Source organism: Gorilla gorilla, chromosome 13, assembly GCF_029281585.2.
Source record: "Gorilla gorilla gorilla isolate KB3781 chromosome 13, NHGRI_mGorGor1-v2.1_pri, whole genome shotgun sequence".
In the NCBI taxonomy this organism is placed as follows: domain Eukaryota; kingdom Metazoa; phylum Chordata; class Mammalia; order Primates; family Hominidae; genus Gorilla; species Gorilla gorilla.
Window position 1 is genome coordinate 18,062,459 of NC_073237.2, and position 17,796 is coordinate 18,080,254.

The following is a 17,796-nucleotide window of genomic DNA, read 5'->3' on the forward strand; positions in this document are numbered from 1 at the left end:
TTTTCATGATATTGATTCTTCCTACCCATGAGCAAGGAATGTTCTTCCATTTGTTTGTATCCTTTTTTATTTCATTGAGCAATGGTTTGTAGTTCTCCTTGAAGAGGTCCTTCACATCCCTTGTGAGTTGGATTCCTAGGTATTTTATTCTCTTTGAAGCAATTGTGAATGGGAGTTCCCTCATGATTTGGCTCTCTGTTTGTCTGTTATTGGTGTATAAGAATGCTTGTGATTTTTGTACACTGATTTTGTATCCTGAGACTTTGCTGAAGTTGCTTATCAGCTTAAGGAGATTTTGGGCTGAGACAATGGGGCTTTCTAGATATACAATCATGTCATCTGCAAACAGGGACAATTTGACTTCCTCTTTTCCTAATTGAATACCTTTTATTCCCTTCTTCCTGATTGCCCTGGCCAGAACTTCCAACACTATGTTGAATAGGAGTGGTGAGAGAGGGAATCCGTGTCTTGTACCAGTTTTCAAGGGGAATGCTTCCAGTTTTTGTCTATTCAGTATGATACTGGCTGTGGGTTTGTCATAGATAGCTCTTATTATTATGAGATATGTCCTATCAATACCTAATTTATTGAGAGTTTTTAGCATGAAGTGTTGTTGAATTTTGTCCAAGGCCTTTTCTGCATCTGTTGAGATAATCATGTGGTTTTTGTCTTTGGCTCTGTTTATATGCTGGATTACATTTATTGATTTGTGTACATTGAACCAGCCTTGCATCTCAGTGATGAAGCCCACTTGATCATGGTGGATAAGCTTTTTGATGTGCTGCTGGATTTGGTTTGCCAGTATTTTATTGAGGATTTTTGCATCAATGTTCATCAAGGATATTGGTCTAAAATCCTCTTTTTTAGTTGTGTCTTTGCCAGGCTTTGTTATCAGGATGATGCTGGCCTCATAAAATGAGTTAGGGAGGATTCCCTCTTTTTCTATTGAATGGAATAGTTTCAGAAGGAATGGTACCATCTCCTCCTTGTACCTCTGGTAGAATTCGGCTGTGAACCCATCTGGTCCTGGACTTTTTTTGGATGGTAAGCTATTGATTATTGCCACAATTTCAGCTCCTGTTATTGGTCTATTCAGAGATTCAACTTCTTCCTGGTTTAGTCTTGGGAGAGTGTATGTGTCGAGGAATTTATCCATTTCTTCTAGATTATCTAGTTTATTTGCCTAGAGGTGTTTGTAGTATTCTCTGATGGTAGTTTGTATTTCTGTGGGATCGGTGGTGATATCCCCTTTATCATTTTTTATTGCACCTATTTGATTCTTCTCTCTTTTCTTCTTTATTAGTCTTGCTAGTGGTCTATCGATTTTGTTGATCTTTTCAAAAAACCAGCTCCTGGATTCATTAATTTTTTGAAGGGTTTTTTGTATCTCTATTTCCTTCAGTTCTTCTCTGATATTAGTTATTTCTTGCCTTCTGCTAGCTTTTGAATAGGTTTGCTCTTGCTTTTCTAGTTCTTTTAATTGTGATGTTAGGTTGTCAATTTTGGATCTTTCTTGCTTTCTCTTGTGGGCATTTAGTGCTATAAATTTCCCTCTACACACTGCTTTGAATGTGTCCCAGAGATTGTTATGTTGTGTATTTATTTTTTTTAAGGCAGAGTCTTGCTCTGTCGCCCAGGCTGGAGTACAGTTGCTCGATCTCAGTTCACTGCACCCTCCACCTCCCAGGTTCAAGCGATTTTCCTGCCTCGCCTCCTGATTAGCTGGGATTACAGGCTCCTGCCACCACACCCAGATAATTTTTGTATTTTTAGTAGAGATGAGGTTTCACCATGTGGGCCAGGCTTGTCTCAAACTCCTGACCTCATGTGATCCACCCGCCTCAGCCTCCCAAAGTGCTGGGATTACAGGTGTGAGCCACCGTGCCCTGCCTGTTTCTTGTATTTGATGATGAAAGTCTGTTATTGACAGTAAGAGGATGGGGGCTCAGGTTAACAACAGGGTGTTAGAAAAGCAGCAGTAAAATTTTGGTTCTCAAAACATTTGATGTCTTATTCCTTTTTTTGAACATGGGTTTTGCTAAAAAAAAAAGGCCAGGCATTTTGAAACTTGATTTTATTGTCATGTTCTCATTTTGAAATTCATCTTATTGTTTGTACGAATTGGCAGCCGTATGTGGGAAATTTCAGTTTTGCATATTTTCAGATTATTTTCATTTTTACATCAGAGATTTTGAACAGATGCTATACAAAAGTATTCATGTATTTATTCAACAAAATTTAGTGCTGGTTATGTTGCAAGCTCTTAGTGAACTTCATGCTGTACGTGCCTCAGATACTTTTGTGAATGTAATGGCAACATCAAAAACTTTGCCCTTATGCACCTTATAAAACTTTAATTTCAAGGCATGTTGATGAGTGAGCATCTGCTATAACATACTTTCATTGTCATTTAATTAACCATTATTTGGGTATACCTTATATTAAAACTGATTATTAAAAAACTGGAAAATATTTAACACATCTTCATCTTGCCTTTTTCCTTAACATATGTAGATCAAGGGAGTCACTGAGAATCAATTTTAGGGATAGTTATAAAAATCTTAACTTTGCAATATAACTTTGTCCTCAATGTAATAAGTGGAAAAAATAATTTACGTTTCAAAGGCTTTAATCTTTGTATTTTTTTGAAAAGGAGCCTTCACCGAGATTCTTTAAAAATTCTTGCTCTGTCCTACAGTAGAGACTGATAGACTCATGGATATGGTCCTCTAATGGATCTGTACCGCCTCAGTTCTCTGATCGTCGCCCTCCTGTGGTGAAAATTAAAGCTTATTTTCATTTCATGTTTAGGATGTAGTATGTTCTTTTTGGAAAAAATGATGTTTCTTGAGAAATAAGTGCCTTCAGTATCACTGTGTGTCACTTAATAAATATGACTAGTATCTACTTTTACCAATTGCTGCAATTTGATCCTTAAAGAGCCATCTTTAAATTATACTTTTTCTTTGGTTAAAGAAATTATAATAGACATTAATTATTTTTACATAATTTTCTTATGTGGACAGCCATTCTTAGAACTAAAACTTTCAGATGTTTATATTACAAGTACAATTATTATTTATTATTATTAATGTCAGTAGCCAAATGTAATCAACTGTCTTCCTTTTACTTCCTTTTTTGAATCAAAATATTACACTTATACAAGCAAGAGCAACAGCTCTATATCTGCATCACTGCAGTGCCTAGAAGATACAACAGCACAATTTACAAATCCAAATTTCCAGGAAGTCTCTGCACATACCTCTAGTACAAAAGATGCTTCAGAGACTAGAGGGTCAGAGGGCAGAGAGGAAATATTCAACTCCCAGTTCAGGTCAAAAGGGAAGAAAGACTGGTGTTGAAAGAAATCCAAGAATGACTGTATCTGCAACTCGCTCCTTTCTGTAAAGTATTCATGGTGTTTTACTTAAAATATTTGCTCTTATGATGGTCAATAATATTAATATTTATGTTTTGTAAAAGAATTTATTCTTTACTTATAATTAATGGATCATTCTAAGTTATTATATGTTTAGTAGCTATAGGAAGATGATGTGAAAGATTTGTTGCCTGTTAAATGTTTCTGGGATCTTTGCTTTATTTTTATATTATGATATGTGCTTCCAAAGTTGAGCTGTAATTTTATTGTTTATACGAACGTAGAATAAAGCTTAAGTATGGGGAGAAAAATAAAAGCTAGAGTTTTCCTTTCAGCTATAGAACAGTCATTTATTTCTATAAATGTTCTTTATGCAGCTTTCCTAGTTCCACATTTAAAAAGATAAATATGGGGATCTACACAGGTCTCAGTAAATAATAGTTCTTGATTAATAATGCATTTATTATAAAGCTTCAAGTTTAAAGTAGAATTTTGCTCAGCCTACATATCTTTTATGGTCAGGCTGCTCTAATTATGTAATACCCAGTTAAATTTCAATTTCAGATAAATAAGGAATAATATTTTAGTATAAGCATATCCCAAATATTGTATGGGATATACTTACACTGAAAAAAGTATTTGTTTATCTGAAATTTCAAATTAACTGGGCATGCTATATTTTCTGTGGCAACCTGTTTTATAGAGAACAGAGTAAGTCAGCTGAATTTTAGAATACTTAACCCTAACCTGGTGTTCTAGGTCTTTCCTTTTTGTAATTATTATTATTATTTGGAGTCAGGGTCGTGCTCCATCACCCAGGCTGGAGTGCAGTGGCTCAATCACAGTGCCCTGCAGCCTTGAACTTCTGGGCTCAAGTGATTCTGGCATCTCTGCCTTTGCCTCCCAAGTAGCTAGTACCACAGGTACGTGGGCCCAGCTAATTCTTTTTTTTCTCATAGAGACAGGGTCTCTTGCTGGTCTGGAACTCCTGGGTTCAAGCAATCCTTCCACCTCTGCCTTTACTTCCCAAATAGCTGAGACCACAGGCACACGCCACCACCATACCCAGCTTATTTTTTATCAGGTTGGTGCAAGAGTAATTGCGGGTTTTGCCATTGAAAGTAATGGCAAAACCAGCAATTACTTTTTGCACCACCCTAATAATTTTTTGTGGAGACAGGGTCTTGCCCTGTTGTCTAGGCTGGTTTCCAGCTCCTGGGCTCAAGTGACTCTCCTGCCTTGGCCTCTAAATGTTCTGAGATTACAGATGGAAGCCACTGCACCAAGCTACTTTGTATAATTTTTAACATAAACATAAATATTTTGAGAAATAGAAATGTTAAAACCATTGGAGGAAAATATATTGTAAAGTATACAATAGAAAAAAAATCAAACAAAATACAACAAATACAACAAAAAATTATCAAAATATTCAGAGGAACAAAACAAAATCTAGTTTTACGATCTTCAGAATTCAATCCCATTATATCAAACATATAAAGAAACATATTCAAAGAAAAAGGCAATCAATAGAGACTAACCTCGAGATGACCCAGATGTTGGAATTAGTGTAGATTTTTAAAGTAGTTAGTTATTGTAATTCTTACTAAAATCAAAATCCCAAAAACCCTTAAAATAAATGGATAGGAAATCACAGCAGAGAAGAAGAAACTACAATAATAACAGGCTCAAGTGGAAATTATAGAAGTGAGAAAGTTTTCAAAATTAAAAAATAGTAATCAGTTGTGTTCAGGAGCAGCTTGGAGGTGGAAAAGAGTCAATGAACCTTAAAATACAATTGAAATGATTCAATCTGAAAAATGTGGGCAGTCATAGGTTGGGGTGAGGGAGCTTTTCCTTTGATTAATGCTTTTAGGTAATATTGGTTTTGATAAGATTACTAGACTGATCCTTCAGGGGCATGCTAAGCCAGAGTTTATCTTGGTTTCAGTAGTGCTTTAAACAAACTCATATCCTTGTGTACAAGATGGAAGAAGAGTGGACCAGATGACAATATTTAGATGCAGTCATTCTTAACCTCCGTTGCTCTCCCAGTGGTCTAGCTGGGGTTTGTATAAAGTGGAATGGGAGGAATAGGGAAGGAGCCCACACCTACCCTCTCCCCTTGTCCACTTGTCCTGCTTCACTAGTGGATAAAGTCCATGGAAACAGGCAAGTTATTTTAAATCTGTATCTTCTGTTGTCAAGATCTGTAATCAGTTCTGCTCGCTGGACTGGGGACAGGAACCAAGGGAACATGAGGGTGAACGGGTTGACATGGAGTCCAGGAACACACTGTGCCTACATGCAGAATGTTTGTGCCAGGAAAGCCAGTCAGCAGGCAGATTGTCTCAGATACCAAGCTAGTGTTGTGAAGCAAGATTCAGTCTCTTGAAGGCGTGTTCCTCATTCTGTGGTTTGTATCACTTGCTCAGAATGACCTGGAGTACTTGTTAAAATGCAAATTTTGAGCCCAATCCTAGACCTCCTAAGCCTGCATCTCTACGGATGGGTCTCAGTAGTCGATATTGGAAATGTGCAGGCTCCTAGGAGATGCTTATGCATATAGATTTGAACTGTTGTGTTTAAGGGTTAGGGAGCTGGCAAATGCAAGGAATAGACCAAGCCCTTGGGTGGGAAGGCTCCACAACCTTGACACTGTTAGCATTCTGGGCGGAACAGGATTCTGCCGCATGCTTTGCAGCATCCCTAGCCTCTACTCTCTAACACCGTATTCCAGTTGTGAAAACCAAAAATGTCCCCTCGGAGGCAAAATAGTCACCAGTTGGGAACCGGAACCACTGCTTTGTGGGATCAGAGTGGTTACTTTGTTCCCAATCCAAGGATCAGAACACACGATGAGAGAAAGTCCAGCTATTGGAACTGGAGTGCCAAGTTGAAGCTAGACCTACGACAAAAGCTCCAAAAGCTCCTTTATAGGGCTGATCCCATGCCTCAGCTACCTAGCTTGTACAGATGCCATGTAACTCTAGATTTGGTGACAGAAGGAATTTAAGGCTAGAACTAGATAGGGTCTTTCAAGTTAGGCCAGCACACAACGTGGACTTTTGACATCATCCAGATGCTTGAACCAACCTCAGTCCTGAGGCAGAATTTCCCGTAGCATCTGATACACAGCCTGGATTTGGAGCCCTCAATGGGATTAGATGCCACGGGAATATTGTGTTTAGGAACTCTGAAAGAGACAGGCTTCAACAAAGCAGACCTAAGCAACACGTAGCGTCTGAACTTCTTTATCAGCTTCCATTCCAGCCCACGAAGACAAAAGCATCACATACATACCCACTGTGGCAAACCTGTCCTCAGTAGGGAGTTTCCCCAGTACTACTCTCCCCTCTGTTCTGAGCCTACTTGCTCCTTTGTAATGTTTCCACTTTCTGTCCCACTCCCTAATAGATGATTTGTCCTCTCTGTCCAGCCCCCTAGTTCTGATATTTGGATTGTCTGTGATCTGGGTAGTACTTAGGAGGTAGAATCAAAGCCTTGTTGATTGGATTGGGAGTTTCTAACTTCCTATGAAAGGCACTGATTAAGCATCTATTGTTTAAAGTAAAGTAAGATTATGATCCATTAAGAAAGATTCCACAAGTAGCGCAGGAAGAATTGGTTTCTAGTACACTTCATGCTTCAGGACAGGAAATCCAGAAAAAAATTCTGTGGTACGTTAAATATGTACTGTAAGTTTCATTTCCATGTGAAAAACTGTAGTTAGCTAAAAAGTACATCCATGAAGAATCCTGATTAAACTTGTTTAATCCTTGTTATACTAGCTACTAGCTAAACAATAATTTCACAACTACTCAAGAACTCTGTAAAAGCATTTCCTCTGAATATTTTATTCAGAAAAAAAACACAAAAAGATAAGACAGAAACAAAAATCCCAGTCATCTGCAGTATCTGTTGGCTTTCAATTTGGTTCTCTTGTTTAAATAAAGAAAAATAGTAAAATTAATCTATGTAAAACATGCCATATATATTCAACTGCTACTAAATATAAAAAGCTTTAAAACTGTGTGTTCAGTTTTGGTTATTGTATTACCACAACACTTATATTAAAACATGTATACTTTTAAATTTGGCTTCCATAAAAAATGGATTCTAATCTTATAAAAGTTATTTCCTAATATTCAATAAATGTTGCCTAAGGGCTTTTCAATCCAAATAGCAATTTTAATTATTCTGGAATTTAAGGGTGCTCTAAATTTCCATTTAACAGGGTGAGAATGCTGTATTATTACAAGTGAAAAAAGTTACAGGACATAGAGCTTATTCCGTTTTAGAGTCCATATCCTGATCATATTTTATATCCTCTTCTTGATTTCTTACAACTAGATACATATTCATTTGCTCAGCTGGAAAAAAGTCTTAACATTATTTACTGACTTTAGGTATGAACTCTACCAGCTAGTTAACAGGAAATATGTAATTAAACATTGCCTTTATCAAGTAATGTAAAAAAAGGGTAAGAGTAACTTTGCAACATAGGACTTGAATGAGCAGCTGGTGATTATCAAAATCTGGCACTTAATTGATTTATACTTGTACACTGACAGCTAAACGTCTTTACCTGTTTTTCTATGTTGTAAATCTAGGACATCACTTATCTACATAGGAAGAGTAATAAATATTAATAATGTGCTATGATAAACATCCTGCAGTCTTCCAAATCTTACAATAAAACTGCTTCAATTTCACTTATTTAGCTTTTATACTTAGTTTTTTAGTTGATCTATGCTTATTTTAAGGAACCTGAACTACTCTAACAGAATCCACATAATTTTTTTATTAGTCAAACTGCTTCTTTCTAACTCTGGTTCTAATAGTTATAAAAAGATAGTGATAAACTTATGAAGTAGATACAGTCAAACCTGAATTTCTTAAAGTATATACTTAGAATCGGTTATAATTTTTAGATATTCTTTCTTGACAGTCTTTTCCCAAACTCATGATGTCCTCTCTAGGTAATATTGCCACACTCATAAATTATAAATAAAGACAAAAATGTGAAAACTACAGTAATTTAAGAGAATATAGGTTTTCTACATGTCATTTGTATTGGCTACTGAAAATAGTGAAAATAAGTAAATAGCTACCTGTCCAGAAGCGTTTCATGCAAAAATCCATCTTTCTGAGCCTTTTTAAGAATTTTACTGTATTCTTTACTTATTTTAAGTTTGTGGTCTTGGAAGCTCTGAAATTTCTTTCTGCAAAGAAAATGTCTTCATTGAAAAATACCTCAAACTCTGATTGTACATATTTACTATTAAATTTATAAATACTGTTAATTTCTTTTTCACTTATTAAAAAAGTCTAATTGTAGGCCAGGTGCAGTGGCTCACACCTGCAATCCCAGCACTTTGGGAGGCCAAGGCAGGCAGATCATTCGAGGTCAGGAGTTCGAGAACAGCCTGGCCAACATGGTGAAACCCCGTCTCTACTAAAAATACGAAAATTGGCCGAGGGCAGTGGCTTGTGCCTGTAGTCCCAGCTACTCGGGAGGCTGAGGCAGGAGAATCACATGAACCTGGGAGGCAGAGGTTGCGATGAGCCAAGATCGTGGCACTGCACTCCAGTCTGGGGAACAGAGCGAGACTCCGTCTTGGGGGAGAAAAAAAAGTCTAATTGTATTTTTTTAATAAGCTGGAGCTTTTGAACAAGATGAACTTTGTGACCTCTCAAGAGGAGGGCCACTCATTGACTGGGTAGCACAAGACCCCACTTCTATTAGGGCATGCTGGCTGGAGTCCCCTGTTTCCTGGCCAGAGAACAGCCTTTGACTGGCATCATGCCCATTCTATGAATGAATAGAGAGGGTGACTAACCCGACTGAGTAGCTTTGGGAGCTGGTAGGATGATTAGGAAAACTGAACCCTCAAGAAAAGAAAAGAATTTAGCTCAGTGCTCTGTCCTAGAGGCTACATCGTGTTGCCTCTTCTTGTCCATCAGTTTTTATTTTTTCAGACAGGATCTTGCTCTGTCACCCAGGCTGGAATGCAGTGGTGATCAGAGCTCACTGCAGCCTTGAACTCCTGGGCTCAAACAATCCTCTTGTCTCAGCCTCCCAAGTAGCTGGGCCTACAGACATGCACCACCATCCCCAGCTAATTAGGTAATTTATTTTGAAAGCACTTTGAGAAGCACTTCACTGTCAAATCTGTAGGTCTAAAAGGAAAAGCATACACACACGTAATTGACTTCACATTGTTTTATATTTCCTTTGTCTTCTTCTGGAATGTCATCTTTTTTCTTGGTTTCTCTTTCAGCACAGGATCTAATCTAGATATTGGAAAGGAGAATCCAATGGGTTATATGTTTATCTTCCACCTTCCCCACTTTACGTATCACATAAGAATATTCGAGATGATTTCTTATGCAGAAGAAAAAATTAACTGAGCAACTATATTCAGAAAAAGACAGGTTCTGGCTATGCGTTTTTAATTCATATATATAATCTATATGAGTAAGTGCTATCACATGCTTCCTCCGCAGCCCTTGTGTCAGAAACACTACAGACAAAATTATTTCAGAAACATTTTACACATCAGATCCTGCTAGGCAATAAAGAAATCATTCATTTAATTTTGTCCTCCAAGTGAATACACTAGGATCAAATTATCCCTAGTAGACAAGTGTTCATTTGATCAGACTGAAAGCTTAATAGCTATTTTACATTGCACAGACTATTATCAAAGTATTAAAACTTTTAACATTACACAACTTGTTTTTAATTAATTGGAACCCACCTCTTTTACTGGCTTCTTATATTCTCCTAAGTTTGGACAGATGTTTACTATCACATGTCATAAGTTAATTGATCTGCATTCAACAAATAGGATCGCCCACAGAACAGGCAATTGGCAATGGTAAGGACTCATGTCTCCTAAATGATCTCTGTGGCCAGAGTCCAGTTCCAGGGCTGCTTAGAAAGTGATGACAAATAACGTGTTTGTGCCAATGACATCTTTGTGACAGTTTTGATTAGAGGGGTCCCAGACCTGAAAACGTTCCCTGCTAGGGCCTGTAACACAATGCTACCTTTAGTAAGAGGGATCTGTGTTCTGGTAGATAAGGCAAGGTCATAAAGGTGAAGGGCTAACAGAGATTAGGAGAGCCTGCAATTAAATGGTATGATAAGAGTCCTAAATAATCACTGTTCAGAGCTTCCAAGTACTTGACTAACCAAAGAGACCCAGAAAACTTTGTATTTCATCTGAAAATTGCTTTAAATTGTGAAAAACACAATCTTTGTGTAAGTATCTTTGTATCTTTGTATAAGTGCAAAGCACTGCACATATACTTGTAATTGTTGCCTTCAATAACACTTTTGTGATGATATCCAGATGAAAAACAATTTACACATGATACAATAAAATATAAATAAATAAAATTAAATGTAATCACAAACCCATCTGCATTTCCTCAATGACCTGTTTCCTGAGAAGCAATGTGCTATGAAATACTGAGAGCGGCCTCTGGAGTCAGCTGGGCCTGGGTACACATCCTGTCTTACCACACCTTGAAATCACTGTGATTTCCATGAACTGACTGACAAAAACCACGAGGATGTAAGGAGGGTCAGAGGCTGTCTTCCTGTCTGTAAGGCTGAGCTCACAGCCACCTCACAGGAGCATTATGGAAATTCAAGACTACAACGCATGTGCCGGATGCATGCAACGAAAAAATATAACATTTCACTTCTCTAACTGTAAGAAAAACCTACATTTTAGATTGAAATTGTTTGAGCTTCAGATTTGAAATTATCTGAAATCAAGACTATTCTAAAAAGAAAATCAAACATATGACCGGAAATCTAACATGAAGCATGTACAGAGAATTGATAGATGCTTTTAAATTACACTGGTAGTAGAGAAAAATGTAACATTAATTTTTATGCTCTAATTATAAGAACGAAGGGCATTTTAGAAAAGGCATTTGCCCCCTCTCTTAGAGCCTTCCACTCTGGCCCCCACAATGCCTTACAGAGCAAACCTGGGTCAGACTGGATGAAACCTGTGATTCCCAACAGAGACAAACAAAGCAAGGTTCAGGATGCTCAGTACTGCGATGGAATGCCAAGACACAGAAAAGCCATGTGTCAAGAAGGGGGGAGTTATTCTTTAGACACATCCTGGTATATGTTTATCATTAAAGAACAGTGGCTTTTGTAAGTCTAAAAAATTAAGCCTTAAATGTTTTCATCACATTCCAGTTAACTACCTGATTAATCTAGGATATATTAACAGTATTATTTAGAATTTCACCTTGAAATGAAGATGTCTGTATAACATTTACAATGATGTAAAACAAAGAGTAGAATTACGGAGGCCACAGTCTACTGGTGCAATAGCTAATGCGTCTGACTATGGATGAGGGAATTTAGCCTGGAATAAGGAACTTTTATTTCCAGCTTAGTGATGCACACAAATTTTAAAAATAAAATAAAATCATGTTTTATGTGATTCATGTTTCTCCTAATGCAAAGAAGATGGGTACTATTAATAAAAATATTTTTAAAATGTTAGGGCTAAGGCCCCAGAAGTTCTGCTATGATTTTTTATGTTTCATAGAGTGATTATCATCACAGAAGCTCAAGCATTACATAAATACAAACGTGTATACCCCGACCTGGTAATTCTGCTTCTGGAAATTTATCTTCAAGTCCACCCGCACATCTACAAATTGATGCATATTCAATATTATGTACTTCAGCACTGTTTATAAGAGCAAAAGACTGGAAAACAGCCTAAATTTCCATCTACAACAGACTAAATAAAGGTACATCCCTAAAATGGAATATTATGTAGGTGTTAAAAAAGAGAAAGAGAGAAAGAGAGGAAAAGCAAGAAAAAGAGAAAACTTTCTACATTCAAACTAATAGTAGAAAACTCTCCAAGATACAATTTTAAGGAAAAAAAATCAAAGTCGAGAAGACTATAGAGGAGGCTGCCTTTAGTGTAAAACAGTTGAAAATTATAAATATATTCGTATGTTTATAAAGAAATTTTAGGAGGCTATAAAAAAACAAAGGGAAAGAGGAAAAGGAGGTGGGAAACAGGTGAGTAAGATGCATGGCAGGCATATGTCTTCAACTTCATATGCTTTTATTTAAAAATGTTGGACCACGTGTACACGTTATCTATTTTAAAAATTAGATTTTAAAGTACAAGCAAGAAAACAAGAAAATGAAAGCTTAAAAAGAGCATGTGGAACTACCAGAAAAAGATACTAATCCATGGAGATAATGGCAAGGTAGCTCCTAGATGCACTGATTTCTCTACCACATTGTATAAACAAGCCATCAACTATGGGATTTATAATTAAAAATGACTCTATTTGAAACACCACATTATAAAAAGCCATTAACAAATCTTTAAAGTGACTGTAAATGATGACTAAACATTTTAAAGAGATACAGTCACATCGCGTGTGTGAATGCAGTCATCTGTATAAAATGTCATCATTACCTTGATCATTTCTTCTTCTCCTGCTGTTTTACTTTTTGCTTCTATGTCCCCTGCTTCACTGCATCTAATAAAGCAGCTATTTGAGGCCGACAAAGCCATTTTCCCCTAAGTGAAACAAAATAACAAAATAGCCATGAGGATTCTTCTTGTAGAAGAAACATTAAGTGTTTACACTGAATTAATTTTTCCTCCCTGATTTAAAAATCACAGAAAAGAACTTAGAGAAAAACCTGAAAAATATAATACAAGAACATATAGAAAAGGAAACCAAAATCACCTTTCATTTTACTATTCAGAGATTACCACAATAAATATTTGTAGCGTATCTTCCTAGTAGGACTATTCTAATTAGATGAGGTAGGATTTCTTCCTTTCTAAAAGACCTACTGAAGATAAAACTGATTTAGTTCTGTTTGAAAAATTAACTTTAAAGAGGAGAACATAATTATGAATGCATACTTTATACAAATATTAGCATTTTAAGTAAAATTTATTTTCTTCACAATTAGAAAACATGAAAAGGTATATACAATGCCTTTGGTGTTTTTAATTTAAGAATCAATGTCTGAGGGACTTTCGTGTGTGAAAATAAATATTCATATACATTTTTAGTTGTTTAATGTTTGATGTATTACACTGCTTTCTATTAAACAAAACTTTAAAAACTGATTTTCTTGTGTATCTAAATCTGGGTTATAAATTTGGTTAGCTTAACTCCCGTAACAAATATAACGTTTATTTATAACTTGTAATTGGTTGATTCTTTTGGAAAACTTGGAATACCATAACATTTAGACAAAATATTTATAAATACAATGATTACAAAATATGTTAACCTTATATCACATCCAGTTAAAAACGTGCTGACAACATCGATTTAATTTCTTAGTCAAGTCACAAGGGCTGGGTGGTCTCTCATCTGGATGGCTCCGGGTAAGCCCTGGAACATGGTGGTGGGGTCCAAGGCGATTTAAACCTGTGTCACAGATTATTCAGCTGAGTCCTTTTTGCAAGAGAATTTTAAGACCCTCTTTCATTTAAATTTAAATTTTTGAAACTTAGTGTCCTTCCTAAAAATAAAATGAAATGAACTTTCCTAAAGTGTTGTATTATTAGTACTATCTAAGTCATCATCCTGGCCTTATGAAATATTGGCATTTTCTACTGGTGTAACTTTTATTAGAAGCATCTCATCGTAACTAGTAGGATCATCTCAAAGGGGTTGCAACACATTAGCAGGTAGTGAAATCAATGTAGTTTTTCCTGAATGGTATTGGGTGGGTGGGGGGGGGAAAGGAAAACACACAGACACACAGAGGAAGGGTAAAAGAGAATAAGAAATGTCAAAGTGCATAACACATGGATAAGTAAGTATTGTTAAGTACAACTCTTGCTTCAGTTATACATATGTGTGTGCTGGGCTGCAATGTAAAAATCCATTTCTCAATGGATTGGGTCAAAATACTTTTCAAGTCACTGACTTAAGATTTTATCCTAGGGGATGAGGAAATTAGTCTAAGTGATTACCTCTTTCTGGTGGGATGTTTGTTTAATCTGTCATCTTAGAAAACACTGCTGAGTCCCTATTTTCAGTTCATTATTGTATACTACCAAAGCTGCTACTCAAAGGCTGAGCTTATCTTCTATTTGCTTTTTCTGCGTGGTGCCCACTGGTCCTTACTGTTTTTGATATAGTTATCTACTTTTTAAAGACAGTTTAGCACTCACATATTTTTGTTCAATCTTTACTTCTCACACAGAAAAAGGAAATTATGTATTCTGTATCAACAAACATTTAACAAAACATCCATATACTACAACTACTTACTAAAATTAAGAATTAGTATACTATCTTTTTTCTTATAGTAAATCTTTTCATACACTATTTTAAGCTTATGAACTGAAAGTCTTTTAGAGATAATTTACTTCAATGAACTATTATTATTTATATTTTATATGCAAATTGTCACAACTTGGTCTTAGCTAGCTCCACTGTTCGCTTACAGTCTGCAATGTTTCTGAAAGCATCCATGATTTCTGCTACAAAGAAGATACTTAGGAACTATTCTGTTTTCCTACTCTGTGACCTAAAATTGACTGGTTCTTCAATGGAAATGAGATCCATATCTAGGCACTAAGGGTATACAGAAATAATTGTGGGCAAAACTACTAATGCTATTTTTGTTGCACTATATTTTGAGACCTCTTTAAGGCTCTATGTTCTTACCGATTTATTGCTATTTAATGTATTATACTATTGCATCCTACTTTTTCTTTTTAAATATGTTATGATTGACTGTTACAGACTTTCTGTTAAATTGACAGGGAGTTTTTATAAACAATAACAGCACTTACATTTTTAAGGACTGGTTCCCATTGTTCTCTTGGTCCAATTGCATCTGAAAGCCCAACAACAAGTTCACCTGAATTTATACCAAGATATTTTCCATAGCCAGATTTCAGGGTGATTCTGTACATTAATAAGATAGATAAAAGTTAAAAACTGAGAGAAAATTAATTATAGGGCATCAAAACAGGACATGTGTATGTGTGTGGGTGTGTACATATCTAAAATTACAGACTGGACATATTCCAAGTGTTCAAAAGATGCATGTGGCTGAGTGGTGACTCACTCCTGTAATCTCTGTGCTTTGGGAAGGCAATGGGAGAATTGCTTGAGGCAAGAAGTTCAAGATCAGCCTGGACAACATAGTGAGACCCCATCTCTACAAAAAATTTAAAAAGTTAGCTGGGCATGGTGGTGTGCACATGTAATACCAGCTACTTGGGAGGCTGATGCAGGAGGAGTGCTTGAGCTCAGAAATTTGAAGTTATAGTGAGCTATGATCACACCACTGCCCTCCAGCCTGGGTGACACAGTGAGACTATGTGCCTTCAAAAAAAAAAAAAAGCTACATGTGACTGATTGTTGCCATATTGGACACTGCAGATTTAAATTTAGTTTTATATTTTGCTTTTTTAATATAAACATTGTACCTTATATATTACATAACAAATATTTTCAAAATTCATCATTCTTCAATTATACCTCTTTAGTTATAAACTTCAATAATAAATTACTAAAATTATGTCATCAAACTGTTTTCCAGAAAATGCTGCTTCCATTTACATTCTTACCTCAAATTAACAGAGTATGTTTCGTATCATGGATTTTTTTTTTAAACATTATGACTCTAAAAAAATACTCGAAAACCTGATATGAAAAAAACAGTATCCTATTAATTTGCATTTTAGTAGTTAACTAGAATAACAATTGTTTTTCTTTTCCTTTCCTTTTTACTTTTTAGATTATCTGGTAATGTCCCTTGTCCATTTTTCTATTCAGATCTGATTGTTCACAATTTTTCTACTGGGGTCTTCAGTGCTATGAATTCTATACAAAATACATTTGAACAGTAAGAACTCACTGCCTATTAAGATTGTTGCAAATATTTTCCTCATTTGTCAGTTGATTTTCTTTATAATCCCTTTCTGTTTATAATTGTAAAGCAGTTTAAAACTACTGAATTTTTTCTTCCTCTGCTTTTATTCTTTGTCTTTCACCCTACTTATCAGTCTTTCAAAGAAAGAATAGAAATAATCATCTTAACGTGATTTTGTAAAATTATGATTTCTTTTACCTTACCAAGAATCTCCTCAGATGCCAGAATTGACTTTTACTCCTTTATACGTTAATGATTGTATAACAGAAATCATTATCATGTTGATGTAACCAATTACTAAAATATGTACATTCAATTTCAGTATCTTTTACCCAAAGAATCATTCTATACTTCTGCACAAGGTGAGAATAAAAAAGGTTAATTTATAAAATGACTGTAACAATAGTGAGTAAAAATATTCTTTTGGTCATTATGATACTGTAACATTCTCTGCTGGTTTCAACTATATTCCTTTTTTTTAGTCTTCTGTTTGTCTTTAGACTTCCAAACAGTGAGTTTAAATATCATACCAACAGTGAACCAGGTTTTGTACTATTTGATATATTTTTTAATCTATCTTATTTGGTGTGTGAAATTATTAATCTTCATTTTTTAACTTACATATCTTTTTTCCAGCCTAGCATTATATATTGATAGGAAATCCACTAAACATAGATCACAAAATCTACTTCTCAAAAAAGCTATTTCATTTTTTATATCAAAACTACCGTGGGCTTAAGACAGATATTAAAATTTTTAATGAATACAATTAAATTTTTAAAATCACTGGTTACTAATTATATTACAACATAAGCTCACCTGGAATCAGATAATTTGACAGCCGTAAACTGCTCTGGAGGACTAGGACCCTCATCAACGATTGGAGAAAAAACATTTGAAAATAAATTTGACGTTTGCTATAAATATAAAGACATTATTTTGCTTTAAAAATGTGGCTATTTTCTTCTGCAATTAAATGTAAGAATATTTAGATATACTGATGTCACTGTAATACTGTATCTTTGGAATCAAGATCTATTTTACCTTCTTTTAACTACAGTGCTAATTTTATACACTGAGTAAGACAGGGTGATATAATGTTTATTTAATAACTTTCGAGATAGCTTCTCTTTATGTTTTAAAATACAGTCATAAATAAGCACTTATTTAAAAAAGCCAAATGCTTTCATTTATTCAATGGATGGCCTTGCTGACCAAATGATACTGCTTTTTATCTTCTAATTACTTCGTATCTCATTAGTGCTTCCTCTAATGGGCTAAAGGAAATGAGGAAACTTCAAATTGTTAAATGCACCTTCAAATTGTTAAATGCACCCAGGTTAGTTTTGGTAATAGGTCTGAATAAAAAAGTAATTCAAACATGTTTGACTCAAATAGGTTTTCTTTTTTCCTTCCACTTACTATTTTAATTATTCATATTCTTTTGATTTCCAAAGATACTCTTCTGGAACTACACGGAATGTTTTCA

At 35.3% G+C, this 17,796-nt stretch overlaps 1 protein-coding gene across 1 annotated transcript; it reads right to left on the reverse strand.

The window, feature by feature from the left end:
• Window positions 1–9,473: 9,473 nt before the first annotated feature.
• Window positions 9,474–17,565, reverse strand: LOC129524675 (protein FRG1-like). Its single transcript, XM_055350950.2, has 5 exons — window positions 17,554–17,565; window positions 17,127–17,224; window positions 15,220–15,334; window positions 12,865–12,969; window positions 9,474–9,676 (listed from the first exon to the last, which is right to left on the reverse strand). Exons 1-5 carry the CDS (start codon window positions 17,563–17,565, stop codon window positions 9,563–9,565), a joined length of 444 nt encoding a protein of 147 aa, XP_055206925.1. The 3' UTR covers window positions 9,474–9,562.
• Window positions 17,566–17,796: the final 231 nt, after the last annotated feature.